Raw genomic sequence first — 17,979 nt, 5'->3', positions numbered from 1 at the left:
CCTAACGTAATTGGTGGCTGAGCAAGCTCGGGAAATACGGTTGCCGTGTGTGTCAGTGTGACATTGTCCCATCGCCGGACCTTTTAGAGTTGCGATAGTCTGGGAATTTGGCGTCAATTCGGGAAGGACAAGCACAAAGGTCTTGGCCCTCGGCTGCCCGTCATCTCCCAGCAATATGCGTAGCATAGACAGAAATGCTGACGGGAGACTTTGTCATCTGATGAGGTGAGATGGGATCGAATGAGCCATAGCCGCAGCATCTCATCAGATGTGAGAACATAGATGATAGCTTTCAGAGATCGGATCGTTTCTCGTAAACGCAAAGAAGAAGAAGAACACTGACAGAAGATGAGGTCCAAGTTCGCGCCTGTTGATGTACCTACCTTACATGCTTACATTAGCTAAGGTCCAGAAGGTACACGAAAACGGGAGGTCAAAGTGCCTGTGAAGCAGTGTCCAATGAGATTGCCCCAAATAATAGCTGACTACGGATACGTACCTGTGGCCCACCCCGGACTCGGCCAAGTCAACAAATCCCCGGTCCGGCGTGGATGCCGTCCGATGTTTAGCGCAAGAAGGAAAGGAAGCCCGTGGGCCGCAAGGTGCAGGAGCACTGAAGGTCGGGTGGGCCCCACCCAATCCCAGCACAGCAGCAAGTGCCAAAGTGGAAGCAGCCACTGGGGCAGCCACGGGGGCAGTCAGCGTCAGCCCCTGACCCTGAAACATCGGACTGGGCCGACTGGATCACCATTGCACCAATTCAGGGGACAAGGGCAGAAAGAGCATGTTTTCTGCACCTTCTGCACTCTCCACCACTACGGATATCGACCTAGCCAAGTGCTGTACTGCACCTGCCGACGGCAATGACGGGGGAGCTTGGACACCGCGCGCCGCGACTTCCACGTTGTTCCTTTTACTGAGTTGCCCCGTTCCCCTCCACCCTCCAGTGTCTTTGGTTGTCACCTGTCGTCCCACCTCGAATTCTTTTTTCTTACTTCTGCATACTATTGTTGTTCTTGTCTTCGTTTTCGCTTTCTCCTCTTCAACTCCCGTGTACCCTTCCTAATGCAGACTTGGCCTTTCTTTTCTTGCCTTGGCTGATTCACTACTTCTCCCCTGTTCGACTCGACTCTCTCTCCAACTACCCCACGCTCATTCTCCCGATCTACTTGATCTCTATACAACGGCAACCCGTCATCCCGTTCACAAACACCGAATATAACGTCCTCCACGACTCAATTCACCTCACTCTTACGCATAGGACAACTAGCGCAGGTTCGCGACAATGGCAGTGGCAGCGACATCACCGTCGCCTTCTACGGCGGTTGACCCCTCTACGCGCAAACGTGTGCTCAGGGTCATCGCCATCTCTCTGCTTCTCGACTTGGTATTCTTCCACCCCCTCAAGCTGCTCTGGCCGTCTGTCTTTCGTCATCTGGACCTCTCCAAACTAACAAATAAACCCCCTCCAGATCTCCTTCACCTTCATCCTCCCGCTCTTCCCGAAGCTACTCGAGTTCTACCGCGACCGCGAAGTCGGCCCCGAGATCGCGAACGCAACTGGCCCCGCCACCCTCCTTCAGTCCGTTCTCTCCGGCCTGAACCGCTACAAGGCCGCCTTTGCCCGCCCCATCGACTCCCGCTATGATATCGTTCTTCTCGGCGGGGCCCTCGGCTCCCTCTTCAGTCTGCTCCAGGCCATTGCCTCTCCGCTCATCGGTCACCTCTCGGACCGACACGGCCGCCGCACCGCCCTGCTGGCCTCCATGTGCGGCAACATACTCTCTGTGCTCCTCTGGGTCGTCGCCGTCGACTTCCGCACCTTTGTCGCCTCCCGTGTCGTCGGCGGCCTGTCAGAGGGCAACGTCCAGCTCGCCACCGCCATGGCGACGGACATCTCGGACGAGCAGAGCAGAGGCTCCACCATGGCCCTCATCGGCGCCTGCTTCTCTATTGCATTCACTTTTGGTCCGGGTCTTGGCGCATGGCTGAGCAGCATCAGCACTGTCAAGGAGAACCCCTTCGCCACTGCCGCCGGCTTCAGCTTGTTCCTCATCCTGACCGAGACCGTCTACCTCTACTTCTGCCTCCCCGAAACCCTCCCCTCGTTGACGGGCAAGGGCCGCGGCACGAAGAAGCATGACAAGAGCACGGCGAAACCGAAGTCGACACCTCTGGTCCGAACGAACTCGCACTTCCTCCTCAACGCCGTCCACTTTGTCTTCCTGCTCTTCTTCTCCGGCATGGAATCTTCCCTCTCGTTCATGACCTACGAGCTCTTCGCCTTTGGCTCCGCCAAGAACGGCCGCCTGCTCGGTTTCGTTGGTCTCGTTGCCTCCATCCTTCAGGGTGGTGTCACTCGCCGCCTCCCGCCTCTACTCTCCATGCGCATTGGTGTCGTGGCCTGTCTGGCGTCCTTTGTCCTCCTGGGCCGCATCACCACTACCGGCGGGCTGTACGCTGCGGCGACGTGTCTCGCCGTCACATCCGCGACCGTCGTCTCGGGTCTGAACACGCTGAGCAGCTTTGAGGCAGCTGAGGACGAGCGCGGTGGCAAGCTCGGCATCCTCCGCAGCTGGGGCCAGCTCGGCCGTGGATTGGGACCAATTCTTTTCACCAGCGTCTACTGGTGGGCCGGCCGTGAAGTTGCGTATACCATGGGTGCCACGGGTATGGCTGTCGTGGCAGCTGCGGTGTTCGCCGGTCTCAAGACGCCGCCTGGGTCATTGAAGAAGGTGCATGCCGAGAAGAAGGCAGCGTAAGACTGCTTTTGAGTGTAAAACAGTGAGGTAGAGTCTGTTGTCAGGCATTGTGTGAGAAGTTTTTTTTGTGTTGATATTCAATCTACTGTACATGTACTCGGCACAGGGGAGCATTTTAAAGGAGTCTGATACAAGGTTCAGTGTAGTATACTCAGGGAGCTAAACGTATATGATGTTCTTTTTTGTCAATCATACTGCATGGCCTTGAAGTGATGCTTAATGTTGGAGGCGTAACGAGAGATGGAGTACAGGTAGGATGGGATGCGCATTATGGTTTTGGCTTCAAATATCTCGAGAGGCTGGAGACTAGTAAGTTGATACCGGCATAGCTCTATGCCGTCTTTCTGACTCTGTATCTCAGTTCTGATGCCTCGCATAGTCTTGGCGGCGACCCAAAGTTGACGAGTTTTTGTGTTACGACTGTGAAGTCCCACTCCAGAGAGGCGGCTCCTCTCAGCCCATTATCACTTTATAACGATCTTCCGGATTCTCAGTAGTGAGGTTCTGACGTCGTTCCAGACGTTTGCCTAGCTCTCTCTCACTCATCAAAGTCGCAAGCATTGGCAATATGAGCCACGGCATCAATATTCCGCTCCAGATCCGCCACCTTATCCCTCGCCGTCTTAACAGCCGCCTTACCCAACGGAAGCCTCAAAACCCTGCCTCCCTTCTTCTCCTTTTCCTCTTCCTGGCCCCCCAATAACCCCTCGGCCAACCCCTGCCCCGCCACGAAATCAAACATTTGCCGCGCAGCCCTCACGGGATCCCCAGCCTGCGTCCCGCCCCCGGACTCGAGGTGCTTCAGCACCCCCTCGGCCGCCGTACCCTTGTAGAACTCGCTCATACGCCCCGCGGCGGGTGAGAAGGTGGGCTGGTCGCGGAAAAGAGTGCGGAAGGGCCCCGGTTCGACGAGAACGACGCGGATGTTGAAGTCGGCGGCGTACTCGGCTGCCAGGGATTCGGAGAGGCCTTCGAGGGCGAATTTGGAGGATGCGTAGGCGGAGACGGCGGCGAGGCCGCGGAGGCCGCCTGTGGAGGAGATGTTTATGATTGTGCCGGTGTGGGCGGCGCGCATGTGTGGGAGGGCGGCTTGGGTTGTGCGGATTGTGCCGTAGAGGTTTGTGTTGAAGAGGGTTTGGAAATCGGTTAGGCTGTTGTTTCGCGGTTGTTATTAAATTTGTATTGATACTTTCTGGCGATATGCGGCTCTTCTCCTCCTGATGGAATGGGTGTTTGCTTGGTTGGGGAGGGGAGTTTCTACCTCAGGTCCTCGAACCCGCCGGCGATGCCGTAGCCGGCATTGTTCACAAGGACGTCAATCCGTCCGTGTATCTGCGCTGCACTATCTACCTGTTGTTGGACACTGTCCTTTGTGACGTCGAGGGCGATCCAGTGGCCACCTGCTTGCTGGATCTCGTTGACGAGATGGGGTGTCTTTTCTAGGGACCGCGAGGAGGCGATTACGAGGTGGCCTCTTCTCAGGACCTCGCGGGAGAGTTCTAGGCCCAGGCCTGAGGAGCAGCCTGTGATGAGCCAGACTAATTGGGTCATGTTTGTGGTTGAGGGGGTCTATTTGGATGAAGACGGGGGAAGGAGATGGTTATTTTGGTTTGGCGGGCAAATGGTAGGTAGCAGGTGAAAGGGGATAGGATTTGGAGATCTTTCTCTTGTTCCTGAGTAGACTGTGAAATAGTTACAATGATATTCCACTTTCGGGCTCTCCTACTTTGAAGATGGCATTGCATTACATTACATCACAGCCTGTCTCCGGCGAAAGTTGGGAATGATGTAGCTATTTCTCGGACTTAAGAAAGGAGGTTAAGGTCTCAGTGGAAAGCAAACAATGCGCGGGCTCCTCGGGGCCCGTTAACTCTGCATTGTCCCGTAAGTCCATTCGACAGCATCGTTGCCATCTCGTCGACGGAAGTGCCAGAGTTACGGCGAATACTTTCCGAGTCTGGCAGCGTATGAGGTCTTAATAGGTCGGACGAGAACGGACATATGGCTGCGAGTCAGCTAGTTGCTGACTGGGTCAGAGCAGGCTAAAACAAAACACCACATGTGGATTCGATGACAACCCTTAGCCACGTTAATTCCGTACATACTTGAGCTTCGGTAACGTCATGGGAGCAAACTTTCAACATGTCGACAATGGCAACTCGAATATCTTATAAAGCTTCCTGTAACGGCGATAAGATGGATGATCAGAACTCAACCTCACAACTCGTTCCCCGGAGCAAAGCAATAACTCGTTCAGCCAAACCCTCACTCCTCCTCCCTCCTCTCTCTCCTGAATAAAGACCATCATGGCGGACCGCTACATCGCAATCCACGCCGACCCCAAGGGCCCAGGCGACGCCCGCCCAACGGCAGAACAAATCGTCCGCGACGAGAACCTCGTCCCTTCAGGCCTCGCCTCCAAAACCGCCCTCATCACAGGCTGCTCCGCCGGCATCGGCACGGAAACTGCAAAGGCCCTCTACCTCGCGGGCGCAACCCTCTACCTAACAGCCCGCAACCTCACCAAAGCACGCAAGGCCCTCGGCGACGAGATGGTCAACGACACCGCGCGCGTCCACCTGCTGGAACTCGACCTCGAGTCCTTCGCCAGCGTCCGCGCCTGCGCCACCGCCTTCCTCGCCAGCACAGACAAGCTCGACATCCTCATCTGCAACGCGGGCGTCATGACGCCCCCCGAGGGCCGCACAAAGGACGGCTTCGAGACGCAATTTGGAACGAACCACCTCGCGCATTTCCTCCTCTTCAACCTCCTCCAGCCCGCGCTCCTCAAAGCAACGACCCCAGCCCACGCCTCCCGCGTCGTCATCGTCTCCTCCGTCGCGCACCGCTTCGGCCAGGTCAACTTTGATAATGTGAATTACGACGGGTGCTACGATCCCATGGCGACCTACGCCCAGAGCAAGACGGCCAACCTCTGGACCGCAAACGAGATTGAGCGGCGGTACGGGGGGGCTCGGGGGGGCATCCACGCGCTGAGTCTGCAGCCCGGAGGCGTGATTACGGAGTTGATGCGGCATATGCCCGAGGAGCAGCAGGGCGGGTTCGCGAAGCATCCTTACCTGTCCAAGATCTTCAAGACGGCGCCGCAGGGGGCGTCGACGTCTGTGTGGGCTGCGACGGCGGCGGCGTTGGAAGGTAAGGGGGGGTTGTATCTTGAGGATTGTCAGGTTATTGGGCCGTGGGATCCTGCTGGGGAGCAGTGGGGTCCTGGGTATGGCGAGCATGCGTATGATGTTGAGAAGGCTACTTTGCTTTGGGAGAAATCGCTTGCTTGGGTTGGGTTGTGAGACGACTGCTGTCGATATGTGCTAAAAAGCGCGCAAGACGTTGATGAAGAATTAAGGAAGGAATAACGTCTCCTTGATAACTTCTCTTTGAATGTGAAACAAGTTCTTTGATTCTTATACCGAATGAGGTTTGCTTACCCCTGAGCTGCGCGAGGCTCATAATCCGGGGTAGTTGCTGACGTTCGACCTTCGTGTGTAGAATTACGGAACTCAATGCAATGAATTCATGCTCCAAGTTAGTAAACTAAAGCGTATTGTTTCAACCACCAAACCTACAGTCCCATATCGTTTAAGCGGTAGATATATTTTGGATGATATAGGCGATGTGCGAGTGGCCTCCTCCTGTCTACCCAAAGCCTTTCCTTTCGCTACTCGCCTATCGTAGTCCAAGAGACCATCATACAGAGATTAGTGACCAGTCACTCGTACCAGTTTCAGAGGGGGTTGATTGACATAGGGCCGCGCCGATCACTTATTGTACTAAATGCCCAGCTCTCGACTACTATACCATCATTAACACGTCGCGATGAGATTTCATACCTTCCGAATCCTCAATGATTCATCAGATCTCAGATCAACGGACAGTCTATATTCGTGACTACCTTCTGTCGCTCCATTATAGGACCTTCCAGAAAAGTCTTGTCGCCTAAGGACATCAACAAACGGAATACACACACTTCACCGCCTACCCCTTCACCCTCCCCCTTCATAGGGCGCCTTCCCGCCATCTGAACTCCAACAAAGACACAGTAGCCAGAAAAAGATCAGTTTGGTCGAATGGTTACACACACGCCGTCGTGGAGCAATAGTAGCTTATTGGCCTCCTACCTTGTCCGTGGAGTCTCAGCCAAAGGTTGCGGGTGCAAGTCCCGCCGTCGGTACAACTTTTTTGGCCTTCTTTTCCCCCTTTTGCTTTCTTTCTTTACTCTGTCCAATCAATCACCCTTGGACTTTCTTAGTCATCTATTTTGCTTCATCTATTCACAATCGGTGGTCTTTCTTTCAACCGGTACTTATCTACCGCCCATTGAGATTCTGGGAACGCGCGAGGAAACGGAGTGCAAACATACCCATCCATGCCAATAACTTAGTATTTACCTTGTCTGCGCCTGCCTCATCACAAAACGGAGTCGATAAAGGAAGAACCACATAAAAGCTTCATTTCATAGAAAGAACTACTGTTGAAAAGGAATCGAGAAAGGAAAAAGACTTTCATCAGACCGATTCACTTGGAAGATCTGCCCTGTCCCTTTCCATTCAGCATACCTTGACGATACCTATACCTTCATTGCAAGGTCAGACTTGTTCCGGGATCATTTCTAATGAATAATGAGCCCCAGTGCTCATATTGCAACTCGAATCTAACGGATCCTCCATGGTACATGTTTTTGCCTCGTCAAGGAAATTTTCAAACTCATCAACCCTCCCCTCGCATAAGCCTAGCTTTCAGGACTGCAGTCGATCACTTACTCCTCTTACAGGTAGATATATATATGGGAGTCTTTCCCTCCTTCCACATCTTGAGTGCCCTGTTCATGTGGGCTGTGTCGTGTAACAGCCACAGTAGCCACACAGCCAGTTGAAAATTTCATCACCAGCTACGAAAGGAGTCAAACATTACATGGTCCCAGAGGAACAAATGAATAACTTCTATATAAAATAATCGGCGTTCTTAATCAGCTTTCACTATGTCCAGATTTTGTCCGTACTTTCTTAATTTCATAGCTTTAGGATCCTAGTCCATCAGTCGTCCAAAGTATAGCCCTCTAAATTACAATCTCCCCACAGTATTTTAAGTGCAGATCAAGGCAGCATAGCCGGAGACTATATTGAAAGTCCACAGATAGATCTATGGGATGGTGACTCTACATAGTAGACTTGCTACAGAATTCCAACCCACGTCGTAGCTAGTACCCCGGCTTTCGATATAGATAGGAAAGATCACTATGTAAAGCTCCGAACTCTAGCCTAACATAGACAATGTCGAATGACCTACGCACCAATGTTGATATAAACCTGTATAAACTGCTATAGCCCACGTCCTGCTTCAAGAAAAAAAGGCTCTACCTTGAAACTGACTGGCCGTCATAGCACAGTTTCACTGAGACCTTTATACCTGGAGCGTCATGAAGGTCTTTTAAACTTATCCGTCATTATTGAGCGATGTAATGGTGTATACAAATCTCTACGTATGAACAAAGTCGAAGGGTTGCCGTCAGAGGACGGAAGGCCATGGGAACAGTAGTCCCATAGAAATGACGACTTGTGTGTGCCCAGTCCAGACCCGTCGACTACTTATTCATTCGTAAGCTCTCGGTATCTAAACCACTCTATTCGCCTAAACCAATAAGTGATTCTCCTCCAAGCTGCCGAGTGGCATATCAGCTTCGAGACCTACTCCAGCCTGCGGACACGCCACGCACGGAGCACACAATAAAGCTATTGGAGATAAGTTGACATGTGGCTAGTGCTCTCGAGAGTTGGACGCGGGGAAATAACGACAAAACAGAAAAAAAAGTCTTCTCAATCAGATAGAAAGAAAAGCATGTCGTCAGCCGGGTTCATCCGAAGTTTCGACTCAAGAGAGTGCGTACATCTACCGGGGGGAGGCACACTGAATTGGTCGGCGCACCCCACCTTTTGAGTTTCCACACTTGAACGACCTGAAAATGCTCAAGAAGGTTGGGCCGAGATGGGCATATCTGCCCCCTTTCGGTCCCTGATCGGGGCCTGATGCCAAAGGGCAGTCTACGTGGGGAAACGCTCTTCCCCGTCTGCCCGTGAACCGTGTGCCCAACCTGCAAGCGCTGGATTGGACGCCATGTGCCATGTCTGGCCATCTCTGACTGGCTTCCCAGGTGTGATGCCGAAGGACCAAATGCAAGAACCTGCATGTCGGTGCATGCGTGGTTTGCAACCTCTCTTACGTGACCCTCTTTCCACCTGCATCACCTGCTGCTGCCATCAAGAACGAGGCTGGCCTGATGGCGATGGCAGTGCTGAGCCGGCAGTATTTATGGCCAGAGACCCCATGATATGGAAACGAAGAACGTCTCCTTCTCGGTTGCCCCTGGGTGAGCAGGAGGTCCTCGAATTTGATATCTGCTACTCAAGGCGACGTTCCGGTTTTCCTCCGGTAACGCATTCCGGGCTTTCGGCAACGCCTCACTTCACTGGCCTGCCGAATCGAGTGGCCCCCGAGATCCGAGCCGGAGGGTGTGATATCTTCCCGGGGGGGCCTCGAGCTGTCTTCCGTCTTGCGAAAGGTATCGGATCCGCCGTTCTGAGAACTGCTAGCGCAGCAACACCGCAGAGCGGAATCCAGAGGGGCCAAATTGGCAATGATTGCGTACTGCCATTTCGATCAGCATGTCGTACGAGTCGCACGTCCTACAATGACGGGCCGCGGCGCTTCCAGAAAATTAGCCCCGGTGCAATTGGTGACATGCAGCCTTAGTGCTTTGTTGGAGTGGTCCCCAAGCGGCGAATCCAAGAGCAGCCAAGCGGGATTACCCCCATGTTTCCCGCTGCCCAGCACTATTAATTTCGTCAGCAAGCTGTGGGAGGCTACACAAAGGTAAGCCGTTGGAGTGTTGCGCCGGCATTCGTCCTAGATTCGGCCTGGTGTTGGTCACCGTTTCCCAGACCAGTCAGGCCACTGCTCTTTGCTGTTCGGGATCGAGGCTGAGGGAGAGACAGCGCCGCCCAAGTTGCTGCTCGAAGATTCTGTTGATTTTTGCGTGACGAGGCGACGACTTCATGACTGCTGGAAACCGACTTATCCTCCCTCATCAGCTGTGGAACGGATGTGTAGCGTTGCCATCGTGGACGAATGCCCATTCCAAGTGGTAACGGCGCGAATTCGGGGACCTGTCCGTAACTTGGTTCCCCGTAACCCCGCGAATCACCTAATTGGACTCGATCTCTTTTTAAAAAGGATGTCTGACGCTATTACCCCACGTGAAAGGTGAGTTTGACAATTGAGTAGTAGACCGAATTCGTCGCAGCGTACCGGTACTACCTACGTATGGATAGCTGGTCAGTTGTGAGGAAGGTGGGACTGTGTTGCAAGACGTTGTCGGCCTTGACTGGACGCCATCTGCCAACGCCATTGCTCCTCTCGGCATTGTCGGGACAATATTACTTCGAGAAAAAACAGAACCATTTGGCCATCACGTAGCAGCTATGCCAACTGTAGTGTGGCAGGCAAAAACAGACAACTGGCAGCCCGTTCGTTGTATGGACTGACTGGCCGCGCTGGGCCAAACGTGCACTTGTGGCGTCGGTCACTTACAAGTGAGGTCCTCAGTTCAATTCATTACACCTGACAGGTCAAGATGGTACTCAGCAGCACGGTGTCTAAGCGGTATCAGCCGGCCCTACGGCGCATTAAGATTCAGCCTGGAGAACCTGTCATCGATTTCTCGTGGAAGACCCCAAGGTTCGGCGAGACGGGATGAGAGCGAGGTCCCTCGGGCGGCGGGCTGTCATCAGACCATCACAATCCAGATCGTCGGGTTGGGCTGTCGCAGTCGAGACAGAATCAAAACTCTACACTGTACCATCGCAGGTTCCTCGTCGTGGCGATTTCGAACGTCCAATGGACGTGACGGATCGTTCTGTCGTATCCCCCAGTCGGCCCAAAGATCCCTTAGGCCGGTAATGAGGAGTTTCCGGCTGGGAGAAAAATCGTACCAGCCAGAACTAAAAGGGTCCAAACAGGTGAAGAGCCAAGACGAAAGTTGATTCCAATGGAAGGAGCAGGTTCAGGGATCCTATGATGGATCCACTTCCCGAGTCGACAAGAGAACAGAGTTAGAAACTGTTCCATTGAAGTTTCAAGAATCAGCGGCGCGTCTTCCATTCCATCAGGGAGGGCGCCAGTAGCCGACGGATCGCTGAGAGACATCGGCAAGATGCCATCGATATCGATGCCGACTTTTTGCCGCGCACTGGTGGCCATTCTGCAGCCACTTACGGGTTAGTCGTCCCCTATTCAGAGAGCTGAGCCACCAGGACTGGGACAGCCTTGCAGGCTTGCAGCGTGCGACCTGATGCATAGGCGTGTTATGATGACCCGCTGCAGGCCGCGCGGGCTGCAGATATGACGGCACGGCAGCCATTTGCTGCATCTTTGGCAATAGCTGTGGCGGTGGTGGTGGTAGAGTCGTCACTAGTACCCAATCACCCTCACTTCATCGCGTGTCCACGTCTCTCGTAATTCTCGTCAATTCCATCACAAGGTCGTCCACTTGCTCGGAACGTTGGACCGAATCACGTCGCATCATGGTCAAGACCGTTTCGACACTGGGCCTCAGAGCAACCGAGCGAAAGCCAAAGAAGGACAGACTCCGCGGACATTACTATCTGGTATCGGCCATGATGGTCTGATCCCATCGCACGGTTTTGATGATTCGTTGACATTGCGACGGCGCAGCTGCCAGTCTGCCAGCGCCTTGAATCGTAAAGCTTGAGGGATCTGGGATCAGGGGAGGACGAGGTGTGGATCACCAGAGATTGAGGGATCTGGCCTCGCGGTCTGAAGCTCGGGACGCTGACTGCCTGAAGCGAATGGGGCCGCAGCGCGAACCTCACGCCCTGAAGGGAGGAGCACTGGAGCAGTCCGGGAGAATTATGTTTGATTGCCGCTTCTAGGGCACACAGGGCTCTTCATCTTGGGGGCGAGAATTGTCAGTTCGTACCCTTCTAGAACACTGGCGACCCGAAGATCAGAAAGTTGCCGAACTGTTTATATCAGTGATCTGCCCGCAAAGTTGGGCCCTCTTTGGTCCGAAAATGCCGATGCTCTCTGAGACTCCAATACCAGTGATCGAACTGATGTTCTCCCAGCAAGTGATAGAATATGCCGGCTATGGTGTTTCCGCGTACCGTTGCCGACGGAATCCCGCCGCCCGCAAAGTCCTGTGCATGACCTGTGGCTGTGGGGGAAGAGGAACGGAGGTGGGAACACGGCGGGAGTTCGGTCCATTGTGAGGAAGGCGGCTTGGTTGGATCCAATGGTTCCTCGGTGATAGTGCGTAAGTGTGGATAACGAGCACTGTGCGGGGTAAAAAGCTCGATTTCTTGTTCAAGAAGCCCTCCGCAACTCAAATCAATAAAAGGTGCTCCGTAGAACAAGGCCGATCACGTTGACAGCGACCGGCTAGGAAACCTCCAGAGTAGGGCAGGTATGCTGACGACACCTACAAACTACAGCATGGCGGTACCGTAGAAACTCGAGCAACTCGAACTTGCGCTAGCCCGTGCCAGCCCTGCTAGCGCTATGGCAGAATCGTAATACTGCCTAAAGTGGTTAAATGCGGCCGCCACCTATTTTTGGCGTAGGTTAACATTTCGATCGATCTGACCAATGAGAGCTCGCCGTCGAGGCCGGACCCACAATTGATATAATTCAATAATTATTTTGGCTTTCTCGTCGGTTTTGAGCTTTTCTCGTCGAATTGGCAAAAAGGGCAAAAGTGTCAATTGGAAGCAGTCGTACGTAAGCAACCGAGCCCCTGACTGTCCCCTGGCCCACTGCCTCCAACGGGCCCCTATTCATACGGCGGTTGGACTGTCGGGTCGACGAACTGCCCATTGATGCCATCACGGACTTCCTCTGCTGTGAAAATGTACTCTAACCCGTCGTTCAGAACAGCGAAGTCTGGAATCTCCTCTTGCAGCGTCTCCTGCTCAATGTGGGCTTCTACGTCGAAGAGCTCCCACCCAGTGTAATCGATGGCCTCGGCGGGCACGTCTTTGATCCGGATCTCGTCGACCTGGCTGCCATCGGGCCGAATAGATATTCCGCACTGCAGGAAGGCCTGGCTGACCATTGAGCCCTTCTCGTGGGCCAATTTAGCGGCTGCCGTCTCGACTGTTTTGGTGACCATTATTCTCTTCATACCCGTCTCCCACTTGAGCTCCTCCTGCTTATTCAGCGCTTTTTCTTCCTCGTCGAGTACGTAAGCGTCGGTTGCTTCTGAAAGCCACTGCTTGAAGGGCTTATTGACTGCGGTATCGAGAGGTTGGAGGAGGGAAGTGGTCCCTGGCGGTATGAGGCAGGGTGTGATGTGGTGCTGACGTAATAGCGCAAGGATGGAATCTGTCTTATGGAAGGAAGCGACATCCATTACCAATAGGTACTCGTCTCCCTTAGTCAGCGCTACCAATTCCTCTTCAATCCATCTTTTGAACAAGTACTCATTGTTGTAGGCAGTCTTGTTGAACTCAACTGTCACTCCTTCTGCGTATAATAGGCCCTCTTTTTTCCATAATTGACCCCCTTCCTCTGCGGGCTTGCCGTGGAATATTATTTTCGGTTTAATTCGTTGTATGCCGTCGGCGAAGATGTAGAGTATTAATGTGGCCTGCCGCTTGCCCCAACCGCTGCGGTCGCTCTTGCCAGCCACGGTTTTGGCCCCGACGTCGTCGTATGTGTAACCGTCTAGGTATTCGAAAGGAACTGGGGTCTCGTCGAGGTTGAGAATTCGCGAGTTAGGAAATCGACGGGCTGGACTTCCGAGTAAATCTCCGACGTTAGACCGCTTCACCTTAGCCAGGGCCATTTGATTAACTCGTCGGATAAAGGAAAGAAAGCTGTTGACAACTTTGAAGTACTCAGTGGGTAACTTCGTTGCCTGTTTGGTAAGTCGACGTCGGGTAATTCTCATACGATTCTGGAAGCCACGAAACCAACCGGGGGAAAAAATAAAAAGATGTTTGCTGTTCGGGTTCTGCTGGGCGAAAATCCGCTTAGCGGTCCTTTTGAACCAACTGGTACTAACGAGCTTTCCCTCACTTCGTCGCTGGCGGAAGGCGCCGTATAGCGCTGTCTCGAGCTCTGGCCACTGAGGGTGGTAGGCGTAGTTGGAGGACCGATTGACGATTGACTCGCGGTTCTGATACCAGGAGATAACCGTGCTTCGAGGGACTTTGAACCAATCTGCGGCTTCCTGGTATGTGGGACGTCTGTATATCCCTGGGAGCTCGGTCTCGCCCTGGCGCAGCCTCGGGGGGCAAATCGACTCTTCGTCGAGCTTCCTCACGCGGTGATGCTCTAAAAACATCAGGACGTTGACTTTGGTATCGTGGGTATAGTGGTGCTGGCGGCGCTTGATTGGGCCACTTCGCGGTGTATATTTCCGGTCTTTGATGGGGGTAGGAGCAGGCCCGCGGCGCTTAGCTGCTGGAGGTGTAATTGGCACTTTTGCCGTATTCGAATCCTTCTCGGCAAGGGCCCGTCGTGAGGGCATCGTGGGCACGTCGACGAGGCCCGTGGTGGAGGTGTAATTGGAGGTATAATTGACAGTATAATTGGTGGTCAAATCGGTGATGTAATCGGTGGAAGTGGGCAGTTGGGTAGGAGTAAAAAATGGAAAATAATCACTTACCGCCTTCCGTATACGGTTTAGTCGATTATATAATCGGATAAAACTGATCCCTCGAAAGGGCTTAGTGTGGGCCGCTAGCAGGGCTGGCACGGGCTAGCGCAAGTTCGAGTTGCTCGAGTTTCTACGGTATGTCGACGTGTCAGTTTTAGTTGGCCAAAAGGGTTGCAAGCCATAATTAGGCGGTGCATCCTTGTCGACAAGCCTAGCTGTTTAACTGTACGGATAGTCTGTTGGTAACGTGGTTGCAGCCTCTCGTAAGTAGGTAGTGGTTGCCAGGTTTCGGAGAGAGAGGCGAGGCAATGAGGTTCAAGGACACCCACCTCCGGAGTCGGTACCTGGTTAGCGGGTAGGCAAGTCGGACTAGGGCGGCCCCCAGAGGCGAAGAAAGGCAGCGAAGAAAGATGAAGAGCGACCATCTAAGACGTTAACCGATCAAATCGCATTTCGAGAGAGGCGGGTTGCGGCCTCAGCTGACGTAACTACTGGACCCGAAGCTGCGAGTAGCCGCTGAGGCTAGATGCGTCCGAGGGGAGAAAGTGTCCGTAGCATAGAGGGCAATTACCGACGCGATGCTTCTTTGTTGAGGTTTTGCAAGCATGGCACGTTCATACGAGCCTCGAGAATGTCGTTCCAACGTGATGAAATAGGGGTTTATCTGCAGGCTCGCGGGAGCGAGTGTGAGTTTGTGTAGGGACCCGTATGCCAGGGCGAGAGATTTATTGCTGCTAGAGCGCGCGAAAGAGCAGATCTGCGGTCCACTTGGCACCTAGGGTATAAATTGGTGAACGGTCTCGGCCTTGACCATGGGGTTTGCTCTTTGGGATAGCAGGCATGGAGAACATGCAGAAGTAGAAGTACGGGACTGGTGGCAATGGCTTGCTTTTTGCGTCGGTGGCTGAAATTGTTTGTTTGGTCTGCAGAAATATCAACCTTTAGATGGGCGTCAGCGAGACGCTGCAATAAGTTTTGAGCGCCTAGACTTGCACTTGAGGTATTCGTAGCTGACAGAGACTGGAGAGAGGGCTGGTACGTGACGACAAGAGTCTGAAGTGCAATTCTTCGTTTCGCGGAAATCTTCATCTATGCGAAAGGGACTGTGTTGGATACTGGTGATAAGGAGCTTCGCTGAAAGTAATCCGCCAGCGCTGAAGGTCGTGGAAGTATCGTCGCTAAGCACGAGGTGCGCGATATGAGAGCGTTCAGTCCTCTGGTGTGCTGCAAGCGAGAGGAGAGAGAGGCAGGCTTGTGTATGTCCTGAATTCGCTTGCGCCTGGTTGTTGCTTGTCCATAATGGCCAACTTGTTCGGAACTTCACATGACCGAGACTGACGTCCGCAACGACGGGCCGTAGAGGTGTTCATGCAAATTACAATGTGAGTGCAGTGAGCAGAGAAGAGTTAGGGAGGAGCGTTGTGCAGCAGATGTGTGAGGTAGGTACCACTGGGACGTTCCTGACGAGAAATCCAGTTAGCCAAACGTCCTTTCCCTGAACCTTGAAGTGAGTATCACGAGGACGGCTTCTCGGAGCTCATGTCCAATTGGCAGTGCTCTGTATCTAGAATACCTTGAAAGAGAGATACAAATCTTCCATCTTTCACTGCCACTCTTTCCATCTGCAGGTCAGTTGTGTACGGAGTACAGAATAAGGTACGGTGGTGTACTACAACTTGCGTTCATTGCACAGTTCTCACCAAAAGTCCTCTTACCAGGATAGGCAATATTAGTACGACTTTAACCTAAATTTTGATTTATACAAATATATAAAAATAAATTTACTATTAAAAAATAAGAATAAAGTATTAAAATACTTTAAATTAAAATATATTAATTATGTAAAATTATAATAAACGTCGTTATATAGTGTTTTTTTTTATTGTAGTGGACTTTAGGGTACTGTTAGTATTAATCGTACTATACTATATAAGAATATTTTAAATACTTTATTTCTGTCACGGCACTGGGCGTTGGACCTCTGTGGGCCCGAACCCCTTAAGCACCCAGTGGACCCCTTGATGGTCACGTGACTTCTGGACCGCCGAGCCCAAAAGCCCAGCGCCCCAGAATCTGTCCACTGTCCTGCTTTTTCCCTGTTCACATTGAGTTACGTCTATTAGGTCAATACAGCAGCGTTCCGACCTGCCTCGAGTTCTCTTTCGTGACATTTTTACTACTTTGTACTATAAAATTTAAATATAAAATATTTATAAATATATGAAAACACTTATAATACGTTTTATAAGCTAATTTTTTTAAAAAGATTTTTTAGAAATATTATATGAATGTTTGAGTTATAGAGATATTAGGACTTAAAAAGGCGTAGGTTAGTGGGTTTTATGTGGCTCAATGCAACCTGAACGCAAACTGTTGGCACCGCTCTGTAAGGTAGTGGGCTGCGGCGATACGGATAAGGCACGTGCCCCGTACTGTTTGGTAATGACAATCACGGAAAGGGCAAGGTACATGGGTACTTGTTGCTCTGTAGCGTGGGTGGATCACCAGAGGTTTAAGTGGTTGGCAGGGGTGCTCCCCACGCATTGGTCTGTGTCTGGCCCAGTCGTTATTTCGGGTTCCTTGGAGATTGTCTGCTTGCTTCGATAGTGACGCTGACGAGTCCGTCCTGGTGCGCAGGCACGTAGCGTGAGTGATTCTGACCAAAGTCGAAGAGAGGCACAGCAGTCATGTGGGATTTCTCCTTTCTGTGGCTCGCTTGCTGCGGTTGTCATCTTGTAGACATCTCGGTCAAAGACACCTTGCCGGTTCTACCTTAGCTCTGGCGAAGCCGCGGCAGTCCCTTGGAATCTCAACATCGAGAATTCAAGGGGCGGGAGAAGGACGAGGATGAGAGAAAAGACGCGACGTGGAATGAGAGAAGGAACATGGAAATGCTCGGGAAGAAGAACGAACGGCGCGGGCGGGAACCCAAGACACGGAGATGTATTGATACCGTCCAGTCGAAACGACGCTAACGCAACAATAGAGATTTCGACGGGGAACTACGTACCGGGTCACCTTCCTCTCTAATTTTTTTTGGTCGTTCTCCTTCCTTTTTTCTTCTTACCTCATTACGAAGAACCGGAAACTGGCAGCCGTATTACCAGCTGTCTCGTCACCCTCTCAGAGACCTGGAGACCGGCCCCAGGGGATCCAACGGCAAGAAATGAATCGATAGGGCTGGCGAGATGGTACCTGACGCGGAAGGCTTGAATACAAACGAGTGTGCATATTCCTCTTTTCATCTCGAAATGCCAATCTCCTTCTCGTGCTTCTCCAATATCGAGTGGATCGCCTGCCGACCCCGGCCAGCCTGGCTTGGAAGCTTGCTGAAGCAGCAAGCCCGATGGGATGGAGCGCGAGCACTGAGAAGCTGGAGGCTGGAGCACCCAGTGGCAGAGATAATGTTCAACTGATGGCATCTTGCTGTGCTTACCCACGCGATTTCCCAAATGTTAATTATCCCCGAGACCGCATGCGACAGCCTACAGCCTACAGGTGCAGGCGGGCGACCGCCGACGATGA

General features: G+C 52.6%; 4 protein-coding genes and 1 non-coding gene across 5 annotated transcripts; 4 read left to right on the top strand and 1 right to left on the bottom strand.

Moving 5' to 3' along the window:
- Positions 1 to 1,285: 1,285 nt before the first annotated feature.
- Positions 1,286 to 2,762, top strand: BDP55DRAFT_539155 (major facilitator superfamily transporter; the record flags this gene model as incomplete). The annotated part of the gene is made up of 2 exons (XM_060568007.1): positions 1,286 to 1,387; positions 1,473 to 2,762. 2 exons carry the CDS (start codon positions 1,286 to 1,288, stop codon positions 2,760 to 2,762), a joined length of 1,392 nt encoding a protein of 463 aa, XP_060436977.1.
- A 538-nt stretch (positions 2,763 to 3,300) lies between these two features.
- Positions 3,301 to 4,313, bottom strand: BDP55DRAFT_689093 (putative short chain oxidoreductase/dehydrogenase; the record flags this gene model as incomplete). Its single annotated transcript, XM_060576701.1, has 2 exons — positions 3,301 to 3,913; positions 4,024 to 4,313. The coding sequence occupies 2 exons, from the start codon at positions 4,311 to 4,313 to the stop codon at positions 3,301 to 3,303; spliced, it is 903 nt and encodes a 300-aa protein (XP_060436976.1).
- Positions 4,314 to 5,068: 755 nt separating this feature from the next.
- Positions 5,069 to 6,070, top strand: BDP55DRAFT_538322 (uncharacterized protein; the record flags this gene model as incomplete). The annotated part of the gene is made up of 1 exon (XM_060567934.1): positions 5,069 to 6,070. One exon carries the CDS (start codon positions 5,069 to 5,071, stop codon positions 6,068 to 6,070), a length of 1,002 nt encoding a protein of 333 aa, XP_060436975.1.
- A 791-nt stretch (positions 6,071 to 6,861) lies between these two features.
- BDP55DRAFT_t14 lies at positions 6,862 to 6,951 on the top strand. The gene has a single exon. It is a non-coding gene; the product is annotated as a tRNA-Arg (tRNA).
- A 2,514-nt stretch (positions 6,952 to 9,465) lies between these two features.
- Positions 9,466 to 10,318, top strand: BDP55DRAFT_625464 (uncharacterized protein; the record flags this gene model as incomplete). Its single annotated transcript, XM_060571479.1, has 4 exons — positions 9,466 to 9,647; positions 9,885 to 10,037; positions 10,078 to 10,084; positions 10,106 to 10,318. 4 exons carry the CDS (start codon positions 9,466 to 9,468, stop codon positions 10,316 to 10,318), a joined length of 555 nt encoding a protein of 184 aa, XP_060436974.1.
- Positions 10,319 to 17,979: the final 7,661 nt, after the last annotated feature.

The sequence above is a fragment of the Colletotrichum godetiae genome (assembly GCF_030913485.1).
Source record: "Colletotrichum godetiae strain CBS 193.32 chromosome Unknown BDP55scaffold_1, whole genome shotgun sequence".
In the NCBI taxonomy this organism is placed as follows: domain Eukaryota; kingdom Fungi; phylum Ascomycota; class Sordariomycetes; order Glomerellales; family Glomerellaceae; genus Colletotrichum; species Colletotrichum godetiae.
This window is presented reverse-complemented; position numbering and strand designations above follow the sequence as displayed.